General features: G+C 42.9%; 1 protein-coding gene across 1 annotated transcript in view; it reads left to right on the forward strand.

Moving 5' to 3' along the window:
- Positions 1-249: 249 nt before the first annotated feature.
- Positions 250-16511, forward strand: part of LOC102005869 (nose resistant to fluoxetine protein 6-like) — a 57405-nt gene continuing 41143 nt past the window's right edge. Inside the window, exon 1 of the mRNA XM_005373174.2 lies at positions 250-400. Coding sequence (XP_005373231.1) covers positions 250-400 — 151 coding nt within the window. The remainder of the gene's footprint in view (positions 401-16511) is intronic.

Consider the following 16511-nt stretch of genomic DNA (forward strand, 5'->3'; position numbering starts at 1 on the left):
GCAAGCCAGGTGGTCAGCGGCTCCCACATCCACAGCGCTATTTTACTCAACAATAGCGAGTTGTGTATAAATTGGTTTCCATGGTTTGTTCATCTCTGCCGCTTTGCAGGTGGCTGAGGAAACATGGCTTGTCTCTCTGCTCATTAAGGAACGAGCAATGTCACATTTACCCCAACACGTTAGTGACAAGTGGTTCATAAATAGAAGGTTCTTTAAGGAGGGAGGCTCACCCTGAAGGGTTGAGAGATAATGGTGGTCTCCACTTTACTCTTTTGCCTTCTTTCTTTTCAATTACCATTTGTTTTTCCTGCAAGAAATATTTCTCTCAAGTGCATGCAAGATACTGATGAATTCCTTTCTGATCTGAATTCAGTGGAGCCCAAAGAATACGCCCTGAGAAGTAAGTAGGCTTCCCTAGCCCGTGGGATAGGTGAACAGGGCAGTCTGATGTTTGTGCTAGAAGCATTCTTGACAAACTTGTGAGAATTAAAATGCAGCACTGAATAGGGGAGAGAAGATGATCCTCAGCTTACAAATTGCTCTAGGAGTGGGGTTGGGGGAGGATTTTCATTGCAGAAAGCTCTGTGGTCAGTCTAGCCAGAGGGGTCTCCTGAGGACTAACCTCTTCAGCATTGTTCAGATTGTGCCATGCTGTTTATCGTTGAAGTTGATAACATCTCCTTGTCACCATGACATATCTTGGTGTATTTTTTTTCTAGACATTTAGTCTGCTTTTGATAGTAAGTTGCTTTATTATTCAGGGAGAAAGTCTTGTCCATTACACGCATAATAGTAAATTCTGAGGAGTATGTTGGTAAAGACCCTGGCTCAGGCTAGAAGGGAGATTGTAGCCAACCCGCTTTGCATGTGATATGTATGGATTTCAGGTAACTGCAATTTTTTGTTTGTTTGACTTTTGAGACTGGTTCTAACTTAGCCCAGCCTAGCCTCAAACACATGGTGATCCACCTGCCTCAGCTTCCCAAGTGCTGGGATGACAGGTGTATGCCATCAAGCCTAGCTCTTGCAATTTTTAAAAAAATGTTTCCCAAAGTCATTCTCACAACTGAAGGAATACATGTTTCCTGTCAGAAAGGGACACCAACCCCCCACCCCCAGGGGAGTAACTTCTTCTTCAGGAAAATGATTCATTATTACTGTTGTTAGTGAAAACCATTAACAAGGAAACATGTAGCAACTCTCTATCCCAAAACTAGGTAAACTAACCTAGCAATTTCCACTTAGAATGCAGGACTACTGTATTTTTTATTGAAAAACACCTAGTGGCATAATATATGCCATAAAGATAAACGTTTTGATCTAAATTCAAAATAGCATCTGATTTGAAGCAGTTGCTTTTCTACCCTGGATCAGATGCTCTGATAGTTAATGAAATGGTGGTAAAATATAAATCCAATTAATTCAAGAGCCATTTTCTTCAAGTCCCATTTTGGAATTAGTTGTGTTTTGCTACAACACTTGGTGATATTGATAGGGAATATTGTGACAAAAGCAGGCCAAATAAGCTGGCCAGGAGACTGCAGAAGGTGTGATGCTGGCTGGGATTTCTGGAGACGAGGTGGTGGCACATATTGTCATGGTTAGTCAGAGGCCAGCTCACACTATTTGCCCTACAAGTTACTGCAGTCACCCACAAACCGTGTTGCACGTACTGCAGGAGCATGAAAATAGGAAATCTCCTTTCTTAGCAAACAAAAAATTCTCAAGATAAATAGCTCAAGAAAGAATTGAATGACTTATATAACGGGGAGAGGATTATTAACTTATTTTAATAGATAAATACATCTATCTGTAGATGTCTGAACCGATATTCATTCTAATATGCCAGAAAATACTTGGCACTGCCGCTTTGACATTTTGCCTGAGATCTTTGAGCACAGCGTGTGTTTTTGACTTTGGTTCTCAGCACGGTTTTCCTGGCAGTCGGCATGGAAAACCAAGAGTCAGCAGTAAGTCCTTGGACCAGGAGGCACCCTTCTGAGCCCCGCACATGAGTTGATTCTCTTAGTCCCGAAGCTCCTCTTTTGGGAGGTGGGAAGGGCTGTTATCATCTATTTTATAAATGAGAAAACCCAGCCACAGAGATGTGAAAGATCTTGCGCAAAGTGGTAGAGATGGGTTTTGAGCCAGTGTAATCTGATTCTTGAGCCTGTACCTCTGATCTTTGCTGAAAATAAGCAACAACAAAAGAAACAAAAAAACAAAATCAAACCTGGCAGCCAAAAAATATCAATAATGAGTGGTCGAACAGAGTTATATTATGAAGAAGAAAAAAGTTGCGGGAGATTATATACAGCAGCTAAATTTAAGCCAATGCAAATTAAGGGTGGCTATTTGCTAAATGGATGTGGTCCAAACGTTAAGAAATGCCTGAGGGCCGGGTGTAGTGATAATGCACACCTGTGATCCTAGTACTCTGTGAGGCTGAGGCAGGAAGATGGCAAGTTTGAGATCAACTGGACAACTTAGTGAGACCCTGTCTCAAAATAAAAAAATTAAAAAGGGCCGGAGATATAGCTCAGTGAAAAGGGCCTGGGTTGAATCCCCAGTACTAAAGGAAAAAATAGCCTGAGAATAATAACCTTTAAGTTCAGTCAGGGGACAGCTTTAGGGAAGGTGGGGGAGCAGCTGTGGTCACACTAGAGTTCAAGGGATTGCTCGGGTTCTGCTGTGAGTGATGGGAATATAGGTGATCATATTATTCTTTATGTCTGTCTAATATATTATTACATGATTACTGTTTTAAAATGCCATCCCCAACCCAAAGCACAGAGATGATAACCCTTACAGGCTGCAGAAAACAGGCAGAAACCCGAGGAATAAGGACCGAGGAATGAGGCTCCTTGAACTTCACACAGAGATGCTTGGCCTTGCAGGCAGGAAGCAGGGTCATGCAGAACAGGGGAGAGATGGATCTTTAGAGACTCGGTCTGCATGGGTAGGATGGGCTAAAGAGTACAGGGAAGTTTAGGAACGAGGCTCCATGTCTATCTTCCTCCATTCTCTATTTGTTTTCTAACAATTACTTACCAACCTAACAGGAATAAAAATCGGCCAAATGTCCCTGTGAGCTTTGATTTTTGCCCCTTTCTAGGATCTTGGGCTCTTACCAAATACCCCTTGTCACTGTGCAGCCCTGAGCTATCTCCCCAGCCCACTACAGCCTGTGCTCTTGAAGCTATTGACACCTATTGCTTGCAGATGGTGGGAACTGCTGCTGTACTATCGTGCTTGGCCTTTGAGCTCCAAAGTTGGGAGCAGTGCAGAGGGACTTAGAGGTCAGCAGTGGAGTCAGTGTCTTGCAATCGCTGCAAGTGGCGTTTATTGTTTGGTCAACTGTTTAGATTTAAGGAACTGCAGACACTGTGAAATATGCAAATTGAACAAAGGTGTATAATAGCAGTAGGCATCACACTGTCAATGCCACAAAAAACATGAGGAAATATTTTACAGTATTCAAACTGTCATCTGACTCACTGTGACTGTTTCTTATATTATGGACCAATGTTTGCAGTTTTACCATACACCTTTCTTATATCACATTAGTAGTATTCATTAAGGTGAACAGAAATACCAACATTCATGTTGAAACCACAGATTGACTATAGATAAAAGAGCCTGGCCAGCACACAAGCGCACACACACACGCACACACACACACACACACACCCAGCAAAAGTATTTTGTGAGAATCAATTGACTATTTACATATAAAGATTCTTGGAGATTTCCTTAGTATTTGTATTATATGTGTGTTGTGGACTGAATTGTGTTCCTTCCAAATTCAGAAGTCTTAACACCAGTGTCTCAGCATTTGGAGATAGGATCTTTAAAGAGACAGTGAAGCTGGGTCTGGTGGTATGTACCTGTAACCCCAGCATGCTGGGAGGATTGAGCCCAGCCCGGGCAATTTAGCGATTTAGTGAGACCCTGTCTCAAAATAAAAAGTAAAAGAAGGGGCTGGGGATGTAGTTTAATGCAAAGGCCTGGGGTTCAGTCTCTAGCATAACAGGTAGGTAGACAGACAGACAGACAGATAGACACCAGTAGATAAGTTGAAAGGACGACAGCTGCCCTTATAAAAGAGGAGATTAGGACACAGACCCACTTCCAGGACCATGTGAGGACACATGCAGCAATGAGGCAGCCATCTGGAACAAGGAGAAGGGCCCGAGAAGAAAGCAGCACAGGCTGCAGTCTGTTCTTAGACACGACGGCCTCCAGGTCTGTGAGGCAGTGAGTTCCCAGGTTGAAGGCCCCCCGCGTGTGGCATTTCTTCATGGTGCCCCTAGAGAGCTAACGCGTGTGCCATATGTCCTTACAGCAGTGCAACTTTAATACTACCCACTTGGACAGTGTTGTGGGTTGACTTGTCCTCAGAAAGATATGTTGGAACCTTAATCCTTTGGATTAATCCTGCGGATGTGACCTTACTTGGGCCTTTGCGGGCAATCAAATTAAGATGAGGTGCTACTAGCTTAGGGCAGGCCCTAATCCAGTGATCTGTCAGTGTCCTTCAGGGAGGGAAGTCTGGACACAGACGAGACACACAGGCAGACTGCCACAGAGCCATGTAGGCGGAGACGGGAGAGCTGCATCTGCAAGCAAGGGAAAGCCAAGGAGCAGGCAGCAGGAGCCAGGAGAGAGGCAGGGAACAGACTCACGCCCACAACCTCCAGAAGGGCCACCCCGCCAACCCCTTGATTTCAGACTTCTGGTCTCCAGAACAGAAAGAATAAATTTCTATTGTTTTTAAGTCACCAGTTTATGGAGTTCAGTTAGTACAGCTCTGGAAAATTAATATAGAAATGAACATAGAGTGCAGTGGCCTCTCCAATATACTTTTTAGAATTAAATGCATGCCCTATTATCTGGGATGTGAAAAAATAATCCAGCTGGCCTTGTGGAGGGCCTGGGCCTCATCTTCTCTGAGATGTGGCAGATCTGCATAGAACCCTTTCTCAGAAGCCAAGGTGACCCATTCCTGACGCCGCCTGCAGCAGGGCTTTGAAGGCGCAGCTGCGCACACGGAATTCTAATTCTGCTCGGCCCAGTGTGGCATCCTGGTTTCACGTGATTCTTGCACTTGATTCCTCTAGACAGAAGGAGGGGGAGGAAGGCCAGCCACCGTTCCCAAGCTGCCTGCAAAGCTTTTCATTTCCTGTTTTTTCTCAGCTCATAACATCCTTGAAATCCTCCCCCAAGCCATTTCGCTCTCAAACTTTGTTAACCCTTCGTGTGCCTGGATCAACTCTCTGAGTCCAAGTGTGGTCAGGATGCCACACTTCAGGCTCTGAGCACTCCTCTCTGACTTCAGCTTTTCTCTCCTGCAGAGATGACATTATGTGCTGCCTCTCTGTTTCACCTCCTCTTGGAATCCAAGGCCCACAACTGACACTGGGCAGAGGAGGCAGTTGGCATGTAGACAACGCATGGGTGGGTACCAGTCACTGGTCCCTGCCCTCGCCTTTGTTTTCTGTCACCAGTAGTAGATGGATCATCTACTTGATTTCAGTCTCTGGACACATGACCTCTTTTCCCAGCCAGCTGTCAGCCTGACAGGACTGTTCTGACCTCCCCTGGTCTGGACCTTGGGAAACAAAAGATGCAGAGACCAAGGAAATCTAATATTAGAGAGAGGGCGATGTGGTACACTCCATGGACATTTCTGGGTTTGCTGGATATCAAACATTCATGTTGTTGCCACAGACACCCTCCCAAAAGATATCTAATGGGTCCTAATTTCTGGATTCTGTTTATTTCACTTGATATGGAAACAGCGTCTTTGAGTAAGGATCTTAAAATGATATGATTATCCAAGTGGGCCTCAAGTGCAACCAGATGTGCCTTTAAAAGAGCGAGGCAGAAGGAAATGCGGCCCACATGCCAACACAGAAGGTGATGTGACCACAGAGACCCGTGTGGCCGCAAGCCAAGGAGGACAGCAGCCACTAGAAGGGAGAAGCAGCAAAGAACAAATTGTCCCCTTGAGCCTCCAGAAGGAGCGCAGCCCTGCTGACATCTGATTTTGTCTCAGTGACAGACAGCTGTTGGACTTCTGGCCTCTGGAACTGCAAGAAAACAGTTTTTTTAAGTCATCAAGTTTGCAGAAATCTTTTATAGTCGCTACAGAAAACAGGTACAAACACTACTTTTTTCTGTGAGTCTAAGACTAACAGTTGAGCAGACACAGAGCTCACTGCAAAGAGCCTGCTTCAGAATATTGGAAATGAAATTAAGAGCATGTTCGGCCCTCTCTGTCATCCCCAGGAGATCTCTGGCACCAGAGTGTCAGAATTTACCATGTGTGTGTCGTGAAGCATCAACAACACAGCAAGAATTATCCAATTCTAGTTTTAAAAAATCTCCAGTAGAACAAAACAAAATCTTGTAGGTACTTAATTAATATTTGCTGTTAATGAGTAAAATTGATAATTTCTTTCTGGCTTTGTTTCTGGCCCTAGCACTGCAATAGCTTCTTCTGTCTTTGTTTTTTGTTGTTTTTTTTTTCTGTTTTGTTTTTTTTCTGGTACCGGGAATCGAACTCATGACCTCACTCTTGCTAGGCAGGTGCTGTGCCGCTGAGCTAAATCCCTAGCCCCGCTTTTTCTGTCTTTAACTTCATAATGTACATCCTTCATATTCCCCCCTCCCCCGCCAGAGCTGGGGCTCAAATGCATGCCCCTCTGCGTGCTAGGCAAGCACTCTACCACCGAGCCATAGCCCATCACAATCACATTTTCACATTTAAGACAGTTGACCAAGGTTTTTTCTCCATTCAAACCCAGAAATTAATCAACTACACTTTTTAATATCCACATATTACTGCCACTGTGTTAGATAGATTTGTCTGTCAATTAGCCACGCAAAATTAAAACAAGTTGCTTTTCATCTTTGGAAAATGAAGACTTGGAACAACGGCTGTGCGATGTGGAGTGGCAGGTGCGATTCGTCATGAGTTCATTCTATCGCCCCACCGTGACAATCGCAGTGCACTTGGATTTGGACGGTGCTCATGCCCTGCCTCTCTTCTGTGCTTGGCAGGAAATAATTGGGGATGAGGCTGGAGACGGGCAGCTTGTCTTGGGGCTCATAATCAGACAGAAGTAAATGCAATTTGCAAATTTGTGTAGCACACAAAATGAGCTCAGTAAGAAAGTCATAAGTGCAACCAGTTTTCGAAGCAAAATACTGTTTGGAAAGAGAAATAGAATTTAATCTTCTTAAAAGATGAACTGGATACTTTTCTACAAGTGCCCTCCAGAGTTTTATCCAAGGAGAAAGTCAAGCTTGACAACTTCTTTGTCTCTGTCTTCTTCAACTGTTACAATCCCAGAACCTTCAGCTTTAGGCTGTGGAGTTTGGAATACCCAGTCAGTGACCTGAAAGCTAACTTGAAAATTACTGGACTGTTTATAATAAACACATCCAGTGGTTGTCTTGTTCTGACACAGGCTTCAAATACTTTGTGAAACTGGATGTAGGGCATTTGAACTAATTTCCTCATAGTTTAACTCAACTCAGCTGGTGTTCACCAAACTCCTCTGAGAAAGTACAGTAACTAAGATGTGGTGTGCCCGACCCCGTCTTCACGGGACGCAGACAGGACAGAGCGACATACCTTTCAGTGTGCAGCACTGAGCGAGTCTGGGCTTTCCTGGGGGAGACCATCCTCCTACCCACACTTAAGGATGAGGCAGCACTGCCAGCAGACTGGAGGAGGGAAGACCCAGGCAGAAAGACAGACAAGTGCCACCTTGCTGTGTCCTGATGAGCAAGCAGAGGAATTGGGGAGTGGGGATGGGGAGGGTGCCTGGAGGGAAGGTCAGGGCATGAAGGGCCTCTTCAGAAGTGCTCATGAGTCTGGAATAAATCCAGAAGGTCAAACCTGGAAGCACATGAAAATCACCTGGAAAATAATGCCCAAGCCCCACCCTTGACCAGTTATCTTTTGTGAGCACAGAGCTTTAATCCCAATACTCTGGAAGGCTGAGGCAGGAAGATCACAAATTTGAGCCCCGCCTGGGGAACTTACTGACTTAGTGAGACCCTGCCTCAAAATAAAAAATGAAAAGAGCTGGGATTGTACCTTAGTGAGAAGGCTCTGGGTTTGTTCCCCAGTATTGGGGCGGGCGGAATCCCAGGTGAGTCTAACACTCAGGATGGCTGAGAACCATAGCTCTAAGTAAGAGGTCTGCAGGGTTTTTCTCTGCAGTCACTGGTGTAACTGCTGGGCCATTTGTGCAAAAGCAGCTGGGGCAATAAGAAAACAAATGTGCGTGCCTGTCTTCCACACAACCTTACTAACAAAAGCCGCAGAGCTGTCCTGTGCCGACACCTACTCTCGGTGACACTGTGCCATTGAAGGGTTTAGAAAATACGTTACATTTTTTGTTTCTATTTTTTACATATAAATGATACACAAATCCAGCCACACCGTAAAGGAATCTGAACAGTAAAGACAAATCTCAAGACCTTTTTACTGTCATTCAAATACTAGTTCCGTTCCTGGATAACAATTGTTGTCAAAGAGGTGTGGATTTACTAGAACGTCCAAGAGCTTTCTCTTTACTTTTTGCATATATTCATTTACTAGAAAGACATAGTTTTATATTGTACATTCATTATTCATGAACTTGTTTCCCCCACATGGTAAGGTTTGTCCTCTCTTTGTCTTTGCGCAGTATTATGAAATATGAAAGCCTCATGTTACTGTAAGGTTGAGCTATTTGAAATTGCTGATGTTAAACTAGTTTTGATCTGTAAAATGTTATTTTCAACTGGGTGTGATGGTATATGGCTGTAATTCTAGCACTCAGGAGGCTGAGGCAAGCAGGCTGTTATGAGTTCAAGGCTAGCCTGGGTTATATAGTGAGTTCAAGGCCAGCCTGAACTATATATCGAGACCCTGTCTCAAAAAAAAAAAAAAAGAGGTTTTTTCATATGTTTCAACGTAATAGGCTGTCCTATTTTTTGGCCATTACAAACGTTTCTATTATGAGCATCTTGCAGTGTGGGTACCTGTATGTTTCGCTGGGGCAGATTCTGAGGGTACTGAATTTTTGAGTACTGGGCACAACAGGGAGGGCTGCTTGTTAAACCACAGATACCAACTCTGGCAACTTCGATTTAAAGGGGAGCTATTGGCAGGCTATGGGGCAGACCACAGGGTGGAGAAGGGCCAGAGGTCTCTGGGCTGGTCAGGCTTGGAGAGTCTCCCTGCCAGCAGCCATTCTGCAGCCTCGCGGTGGGCCAGCACCAGGCAGTTGGTGACCGTGCTAGGCACTGGGCCTTGTCTCACACCATTCAAATTCTGGGAGAGGGTTGACCTCATGTCATAGTGAGAGGGAAGGCAGGTTGGAAGCAGCTGCTTCAGGGAAACTGACAGCTTCCAGAATGAAGCTGTCTTTTTATCAAGATTTCACACTGCTGAGGAGTAATAATTCTCCCAAGGAAAACCTACTTGCTATGTGAGGAAGGAGAATGGCTTCCAGGAAGCCAAACTGAGAGAACCATCTCTTCCTATTCTTACCTACACTTAACTGCATCAACTTTCTAAATTTTAACTCATCAGATGGGTATGGAACTGTGGTGTGTAATTGTTGTTTACTTGTGGGCCAGGACAGCTGTATTTTATTTATTTATCCTCTGGCTTCTCTTTTCAAGAGTTTCTTGTTTGTATTTTTTGTGGCTTTTAAGTCAGTTTCATTAACTTTAAAAAAAATGATTGATTTGTAAGTGTTCAATATATGTCTGAATGCAATTCTTTAAATTGTATTTATTTATTTATTTATTTATTTATTTTTTTTCTGGTACGAGGAATCGAACTCGCGACCTTGCGCTTGCCAGACAGGCACTGTGCCACTGAGCTAAATCCCCAGCCCCAATTCTTTAAATTTTAAATATGTAAATATGTTTTCTCCTTACCTTTTAACTTTGTTTATGGTGCTTGGAAGAGTCTGAGAGGGCAGGCTCGTGATGAGTCTTTGTGACTTCGTCGAACTTAGAAGACTGCTGGCTGCAAAGAGCCAAGAGAACATTTGGGCAGTTATGCCCAGGAGGTTTTCCAAATAATGTAGGACTTAAAAAAAATCATACTTGTGAGCAAAAGGCAGCTCTCTCAGTTTGAATTTTAGGAACGTAATCGTGCTGGTGAGGGTAAACTCAGACACATGCCAAGAGGAGCTGGTCAGTTTTAACAAACTATCTTTGGGGTTTTCTCTCTGCCCACTTTAAGGAATCTTTTTTTTTTGGTTTTTCTCCGGTACTGGGATCTGAACTCGCGACCTTGCGCTTGCCAGGCAGGCGCTTTTGCCGCTGAGCTAAATCCCCAGCCCCTTTAAGGAATCTTTATCATCATCTTTAGTTATGAGTAAGGCCTGTCTACCAGACTGATAAGTCAAAGAAGGGCCTTTTGATCTATTTTATAGGGTAAGAGGCTGTGGGTACAGGTCAACAGGGTTTGAATACCCAGTTCTGATCTTTACCAGGAGTTTGGCTGTGCAGCTCTGATTCTTGCTACACTTAGAGAGAGGTAGTAGACTCATGATATAAAGGATAGGAGGAAAAAAGAACCAACATCTAAACAATGAAGATGTAGGTTTACATTGTTGTGTACCCTGGGCCTCAGTTTTCTCCTTTGCCCTTCCACTTCTTAACGTGACTCAAAATGGGAATGAAAATGGTTACGTATCTTGTAATCTCACAGTTATGCGAGGGGTAAGTGAGACAGGGCACAGAAAGTGCTTAAAATCAAGCCCAGCATATCTAGGCCTCGTATGCTAGCTGTCACAGTGTGTAGATCTGGCTGAGTTCTGGCAGCATCTGTCTTGCCACATAAATTTAAGGAAAAGAGGTCAAATGGATCATGTACGAACATTCCTTGTTTAAATGACCTACCTCTTTAACGACTGTTCAGACTTACAACCAGGGTGTGCTGTTCAGACTTCCCACCTGCCTTTTCCTTTTGCACAGTTCCGTTCATCTTGTTTATGGACCTTCAATGTGTTTTGCTTTGTACAATACACCTTGTTTGTACAGTACTGTAATTTTGCTGATTGTATAGTTTGTACTGTGGTTTTATGTTCTGTTATACATTACAGTACTGCGTGTAAGAGCTATGCAAATAAAAGCAAGGTCATCAAGTTGGAGTTTTTTTTGTACTTTTTTTGTTCTGAATATTGTTATGTACATATTATATACAAGTCCTCATTTAGCGACCAATCCACCTACTGACTGCATTGCAAGGCCAGAATTCAGTCATTAAATGAGGAATGTTTGTACAAGAAGCTTCAAGGAAACTCCAACTTCACATGGCTTATCTTGTCCTTAAAGCTAACTCTCATTCACAGTATTGATGAAATATTGGATGTGATAAGTTTGGATGGAATAAGTACAAATAATGACAAATCAGGTCTCACAAGAAAGAAACTATTGAAAAAATAATGAACTAGCCTGAGCTACTTTCCCTTTCCCAAACTATTTTCTTTTGTTAAAATTATCCTGGAGTCAGTAGATAAAAGAGAAGCATCCGTGGGGAAAATGATGCCAGGCCTGTGAGAAGCCTGTGGTGTCCTGCAGGCTGTGACCTGGAGTCTGTGTGCCTGTGTACCTGTGCAAGTGTGTATGCGTGTACACACGGGTGTGACTGCCTGCATGTGTCACCGTCTACACAGCCGTCCTCAAAATGTGGTCTCCAGAACAACAGCAGCATCACTTGAGAACTTGGTGAAATACAAATTCGCAGCCCATCCCTGAGTGACTGAATTAGAAACTTTGGGGTGGGGCCCAGCAATCTGTGTGATCCCAATGCCAGCTGGTCTTGGAAACCACAGGCCCCCATTGCCACTGGGAAAGAAATCCACTCCCACAGCAGGGCAGCACCAGGCAGAGGCGCCCCCTTCAGGGCCAAGACCCAGCCCCCAAGCACTGAGGGTGGACTGGTGTCCTTGGGTATCGAACGTCCAACTATTTGTCCTTTTGCCCTCTGCCCTCAGGGCTGTTGGGTCATCGTGTTAGGAGACTGTCTTCTTGGTGCCATTTCTTTCAAATTATTTGAGAGAAAATCCTGCCTCAGCGAGCTGCCCAGAAGAGCAGCAAATAGGGTTACCCATGATCGTGTGGGGCTGGGCTTTCTCCCTGAAGAAGGGGCGCACCCTGGGTCAGGGCTCCTACACTTCCCTCAGAACAATGCGCCAGACAGGGAAGAAGAGTGCACGGCCATGACACTAACGCTAAGAGGCAAACAGACAAAGGTATGGTGACCAGTTGAGTAAAATGGGTACTCTGTGAAGCGGAAATGCAGAAGGAGATGGGTCATCAGCAAATTAAAACAAGCATAATAAATGTAATCAAAGAAATAAGGGAGCATATTAGTAAAACAAGCATGAACAAGCAATAGTAAAAAGTGTAGAGCAACTATTAAATATTAAAGATGATGCAGATATTACAGTTGAGATAAAATGCAGTAGATAGAATACATTGTAAGATGAACAGAAGTCAGGAAAACTTGGTGAGGCAGAAGTTGTGTGTGTTCTCGAATATAGCAGGGAAGGGTAAAGAGACAGTTAAAAACAAACACTAGACATAGAGACTAAAGTGCCATGCCTGGATAATAGGAAACAGAAGGGGAAATAGAAGAGTGAAAACAAAAGGAAGAATCTATTTGAACAAATAATGACCACACGTTCTCTGGAATTAACGAAAGACAAAAGATATCAGATTGAAAGTGTTTACAGAATACCAAGTCAAGTAAAGAAAATTTACACCAGAGTATGTACCTGTGAGGACAGGCTGAAAAGAAGAACATTAAATGCAAAGAGGAAATTCTAAAACCCTCCAGAGGGAAAGGCAATCAGATGGACACCAGACTTCAAAATCACAAGGAATCAAAAGGCAGAAGCTTATACATATGGAAACTGAGTATCATATTACCATACAAGCTTTGTGTTCCAAAGGGGATACTGGAAAAGCAAAAATAAATATACACAGAATTAGAGCTGAATGACAATGAAAGCACGAGCAGTACAGGTAAAGCAAGGTTTAGAGGGAATTTCCTGTCCAATATGTGACAGGAAGCAAGAAAGCTTGAAAACACTTGTGGTAGCACTCAAGTCAATGGATTTAAAAAGAGAGACAGATCAATCTCAAGGAAACAATAAGGACATAATAAAGCAGGATAGAAAACAATGGAAAACAAAACAGAAGAACATGTTAAAGAAAATCAGGATTAGCAAAATTGAAAGTTGATTGTTAGGGAGACTTCAGGCGAGAATGAAGATTAGCAAAACAAATGAGAGAAGACACAAATAAGAAGTAAAAAGTGAAAAAATAGAAGCACATATAGGTACAGCAAAGGCTGTTATGGCTTGTGTCTAGATATCTCCCCAAAGCCTCATGCGATCCTAGGTGGGGTTTTTTGAAGGTGGCTGGATCTGGAATGTATGATGCTGGGATTAAAGTTGTGTGATTACTAAATCAGTCCACTGGTTGGTTTGGCATAGTTCTGGGTGTGAGTGTTACCTGCTGGGCTGGTAGTCTAGATAGAATGTAAAGGGACAGAAAGAAGCTGCCATATGGCTTGCTTGTGGCTTGCTGCCTTCTGCCGTCTCTGCTTTGCCACGGACTGTTTGTCCCCTGCCATGCCACCCTGCCTTGGAGCCAGCCAACTATGGACTGAAACCTCTACAAACTGTGAGCAATATAAACCTTTCCTCCTTTAACTTTGGGTGTCAGGTATTTTGTTTCAGCAGTGAGAAAATGTAACTAAGACATCTTGGTTTTGGAAACCAAAACAAAATGGATATAGTTGTGAAAAAATATTTTAAAAATATGTTCAAAAATAAATAGAAAAATTGAAGACTATTAAGTATAAACTCATGTAGTAGTTAAAGACCTTCCTTTTTCTCATTAAAGTAAAAACCAGTGGTTTGAACACTTGAGTTCTACCCTTTTGTAATCTGGAACAATTCCACTTATTCCAGGAAACTTCAAAAGCATGAAATCTGCCCAATTTGCTTTATTTTTATAAAACTTTATTTTAAAATAGTTATTAGAGGCTGGGAATATAGCTCAGCAGAATCATGCCTGCCTGGCAAGCAGGAGGTCCTGAGTTTGATTACTGGTACCAGGAAAAATAAATAAAATAGTTATTGATTTATAGGTGGATGCAAAAACAGTTTGGAGGTATATCACTTGTCTCCAAGGAAATCTAATTTGTGGGGGTGACTAAGCACATGGAGATGTAGATGCCATTGAAAGGAGATTTTTGAGTGGGGCATGGTGGTTGTTTAACTTTACATCTTTCACTGGGCATGGTGGCGCATGCCTGTTATCCCAGCACTTGGGAAGTTTCGAGGCAGGAGGATTGCTGTGAGTTTGAGGCCAGCCTGGGCTACAGTGAGTTCAAAGCTGGCCTAAACTAGACAGTAAGACCCTGTCTCAAAAAACCAAAATGCACAACAAACAAAGAAACAAACAAAACAAGAAAGGAGACTTTTATAACCTCGTTTTCTGTGAGGAAGGGACAAGCCATGCCACCCAGGGCCACCCAGGGATGTGCAGGCCTGGGCAGGAGGCAGAGGATCAAGGGAAAAGTATGAGCCCCTCACTGTCCTGAGGTTTCTATGGAGAAAGCAAGGCAGACCAAGGTAAGCAGTTTAGCGCTGGCTAATTAGGGTAATGCTGGTGGGCTCTGGGTAACGAGGGTGGTTTCTTGTTGTCTGGCATCTGGCCCTGGCATGATGTAGAGCAGAGGAATATTGGTGTGGTGTATGAGAGTTTGATCAAGGAGATGGCTGGGGCTGTGGGGTTTGAATTGTTTCATTTGCTTATCAAAGGAATGCTCCTAGGCTGAGACCATGCCCTTTCTAAAAATTGCCCGGCTGAGTCTTTCCCCATTCAGCAAGTTACATCAGAGCATCAGAACACAGAAAATAAGAAAATTTTGTTGACACAATTGACCCTGTGATGCATGGATGGCAAATAGACAAATACAGAATCTACAAAAACGCAGAACAGGAGGGGTCCCATGTATCTTCATCTAATTTTCCCACTGATGTCTAACATTATTATAGTGCAATATTTGTAAAATGACATTGTACAATCTGCATCTATGGTTCTATGTTATGATAGTGTGTGTGTAGATTTGTGTAAGCCAATGCCATTTGAGACGTAGAAGCATGCCTGATGTGGTAGTGCACGCCTTTAATCTCAGCACACACAGGCTTGAGGCAGGAGGATCACAAGTTTAAGTGTAGCCATGGCAATTTAGCCAGAATTTGCCTCAAGTAAAAAATAAAAAGAGGTAGGGATGTAGTTCAGCGTGAAGGCCCCAAGTTCAATCCCCAGTACTGCCAACAAACAACCAAACACAAAGGAACAACTCTATCACCACAAAAGTCACGTTAAATCTTTAGAACCACATGCACTCTACTCTCCACTACCACTAACTCCTGGCAACTGGTAATAATTACATTTTTTTCCACAACATTAAAAAGTATGAAAGTGGGCCAAACTCTTTTTATTAGTTTGATTATCACTTCAATTCCAAAACTAGAAAAGGACATGTTGGCACATGCCTGTAATCCCAGCACTTCGGGATATAAAAGTATGAGGCAGGAAGATCATGTTAAGTCTGAGGCCAGCCGGGGCTACATCGTGAGACTCTGTCTTAAAAGACCAACAAAAACCAAAATAAAACAATAAAACTAGAAAAGGAAAAAAATAGTGATAGAAAGATTGGAGAGGAGAAAATAAACTGCAGAACTAGTAGGAAAATTTAGCAAATTTGACAGGTTCTAGGACAAGTTATGAAAATCAATTGCATTTTTCCACATTATCAACAAACCAGTTAGAACATACAACTGAAAATAAAACACCAAAGAAAATAGCTAACTATATACACCTACAAATGAATTGTGTTATGCAGTCTGTTTTAAGTTTGTCAAGGCAAAGATGAAAAATCATCCGTAAGGCTGCAAAAGGAGATTTACATAAATTATATGATATCCATGATAGCCTAGTACAAAAATAGAAGAAACTTGTTGCATAAATCCATGATGAAAGGCAGAGCTATTGAGAGATGGTTTTGTGAAAACTGGCTTACTTTTTGGAGAAAAAAGTAAAGATCTAAATATGAGAGGCAAAAAAATAAAGATAGTAGAAAATAATGTTAGAAAAGTTGCTTAGTGTCCTACGGATGGGGAAGAATTTCCTAACAAAAGATCAACAACATAGCCAATAAGCAAAATATTGAAGGATTTGATTATATCAGAAGTATGGGGCCGGGGATATAGCACAGGGGCACAAGTGCCTGACTGGCAAGTGCAAGGTCCTGAGTTGGATTCCCGATACCAAAAACAAAAAAAAGAAAGAAAAAGATTCAGAGGATTACCATGAAAGTGGACAGTCTTGCCAGGCGTGGTGGTGCACACCTGTAATCCAAGCACTCGGGTGGCTGAGGCAGGAGGGTGCGAGTGCAAGACCAGCCT

This window comes from Chinchilla lanigera, unplaced genomic scaffold, assembly GCF_000276665.1.
Source record: "Chinchilla lanigera isolate Chin_1 unplaced genomic scaffold, ChiLan1.0 scaffold00001, whole genome shotgun sequence".
NCBI classification, from domain to species: domain Eukaryota; kingdom Metazoa; phylum Chordata; class Mammalia; order Rodentia; family Chinchillidae; genus Chinchilla; species Chinchilla lanigera.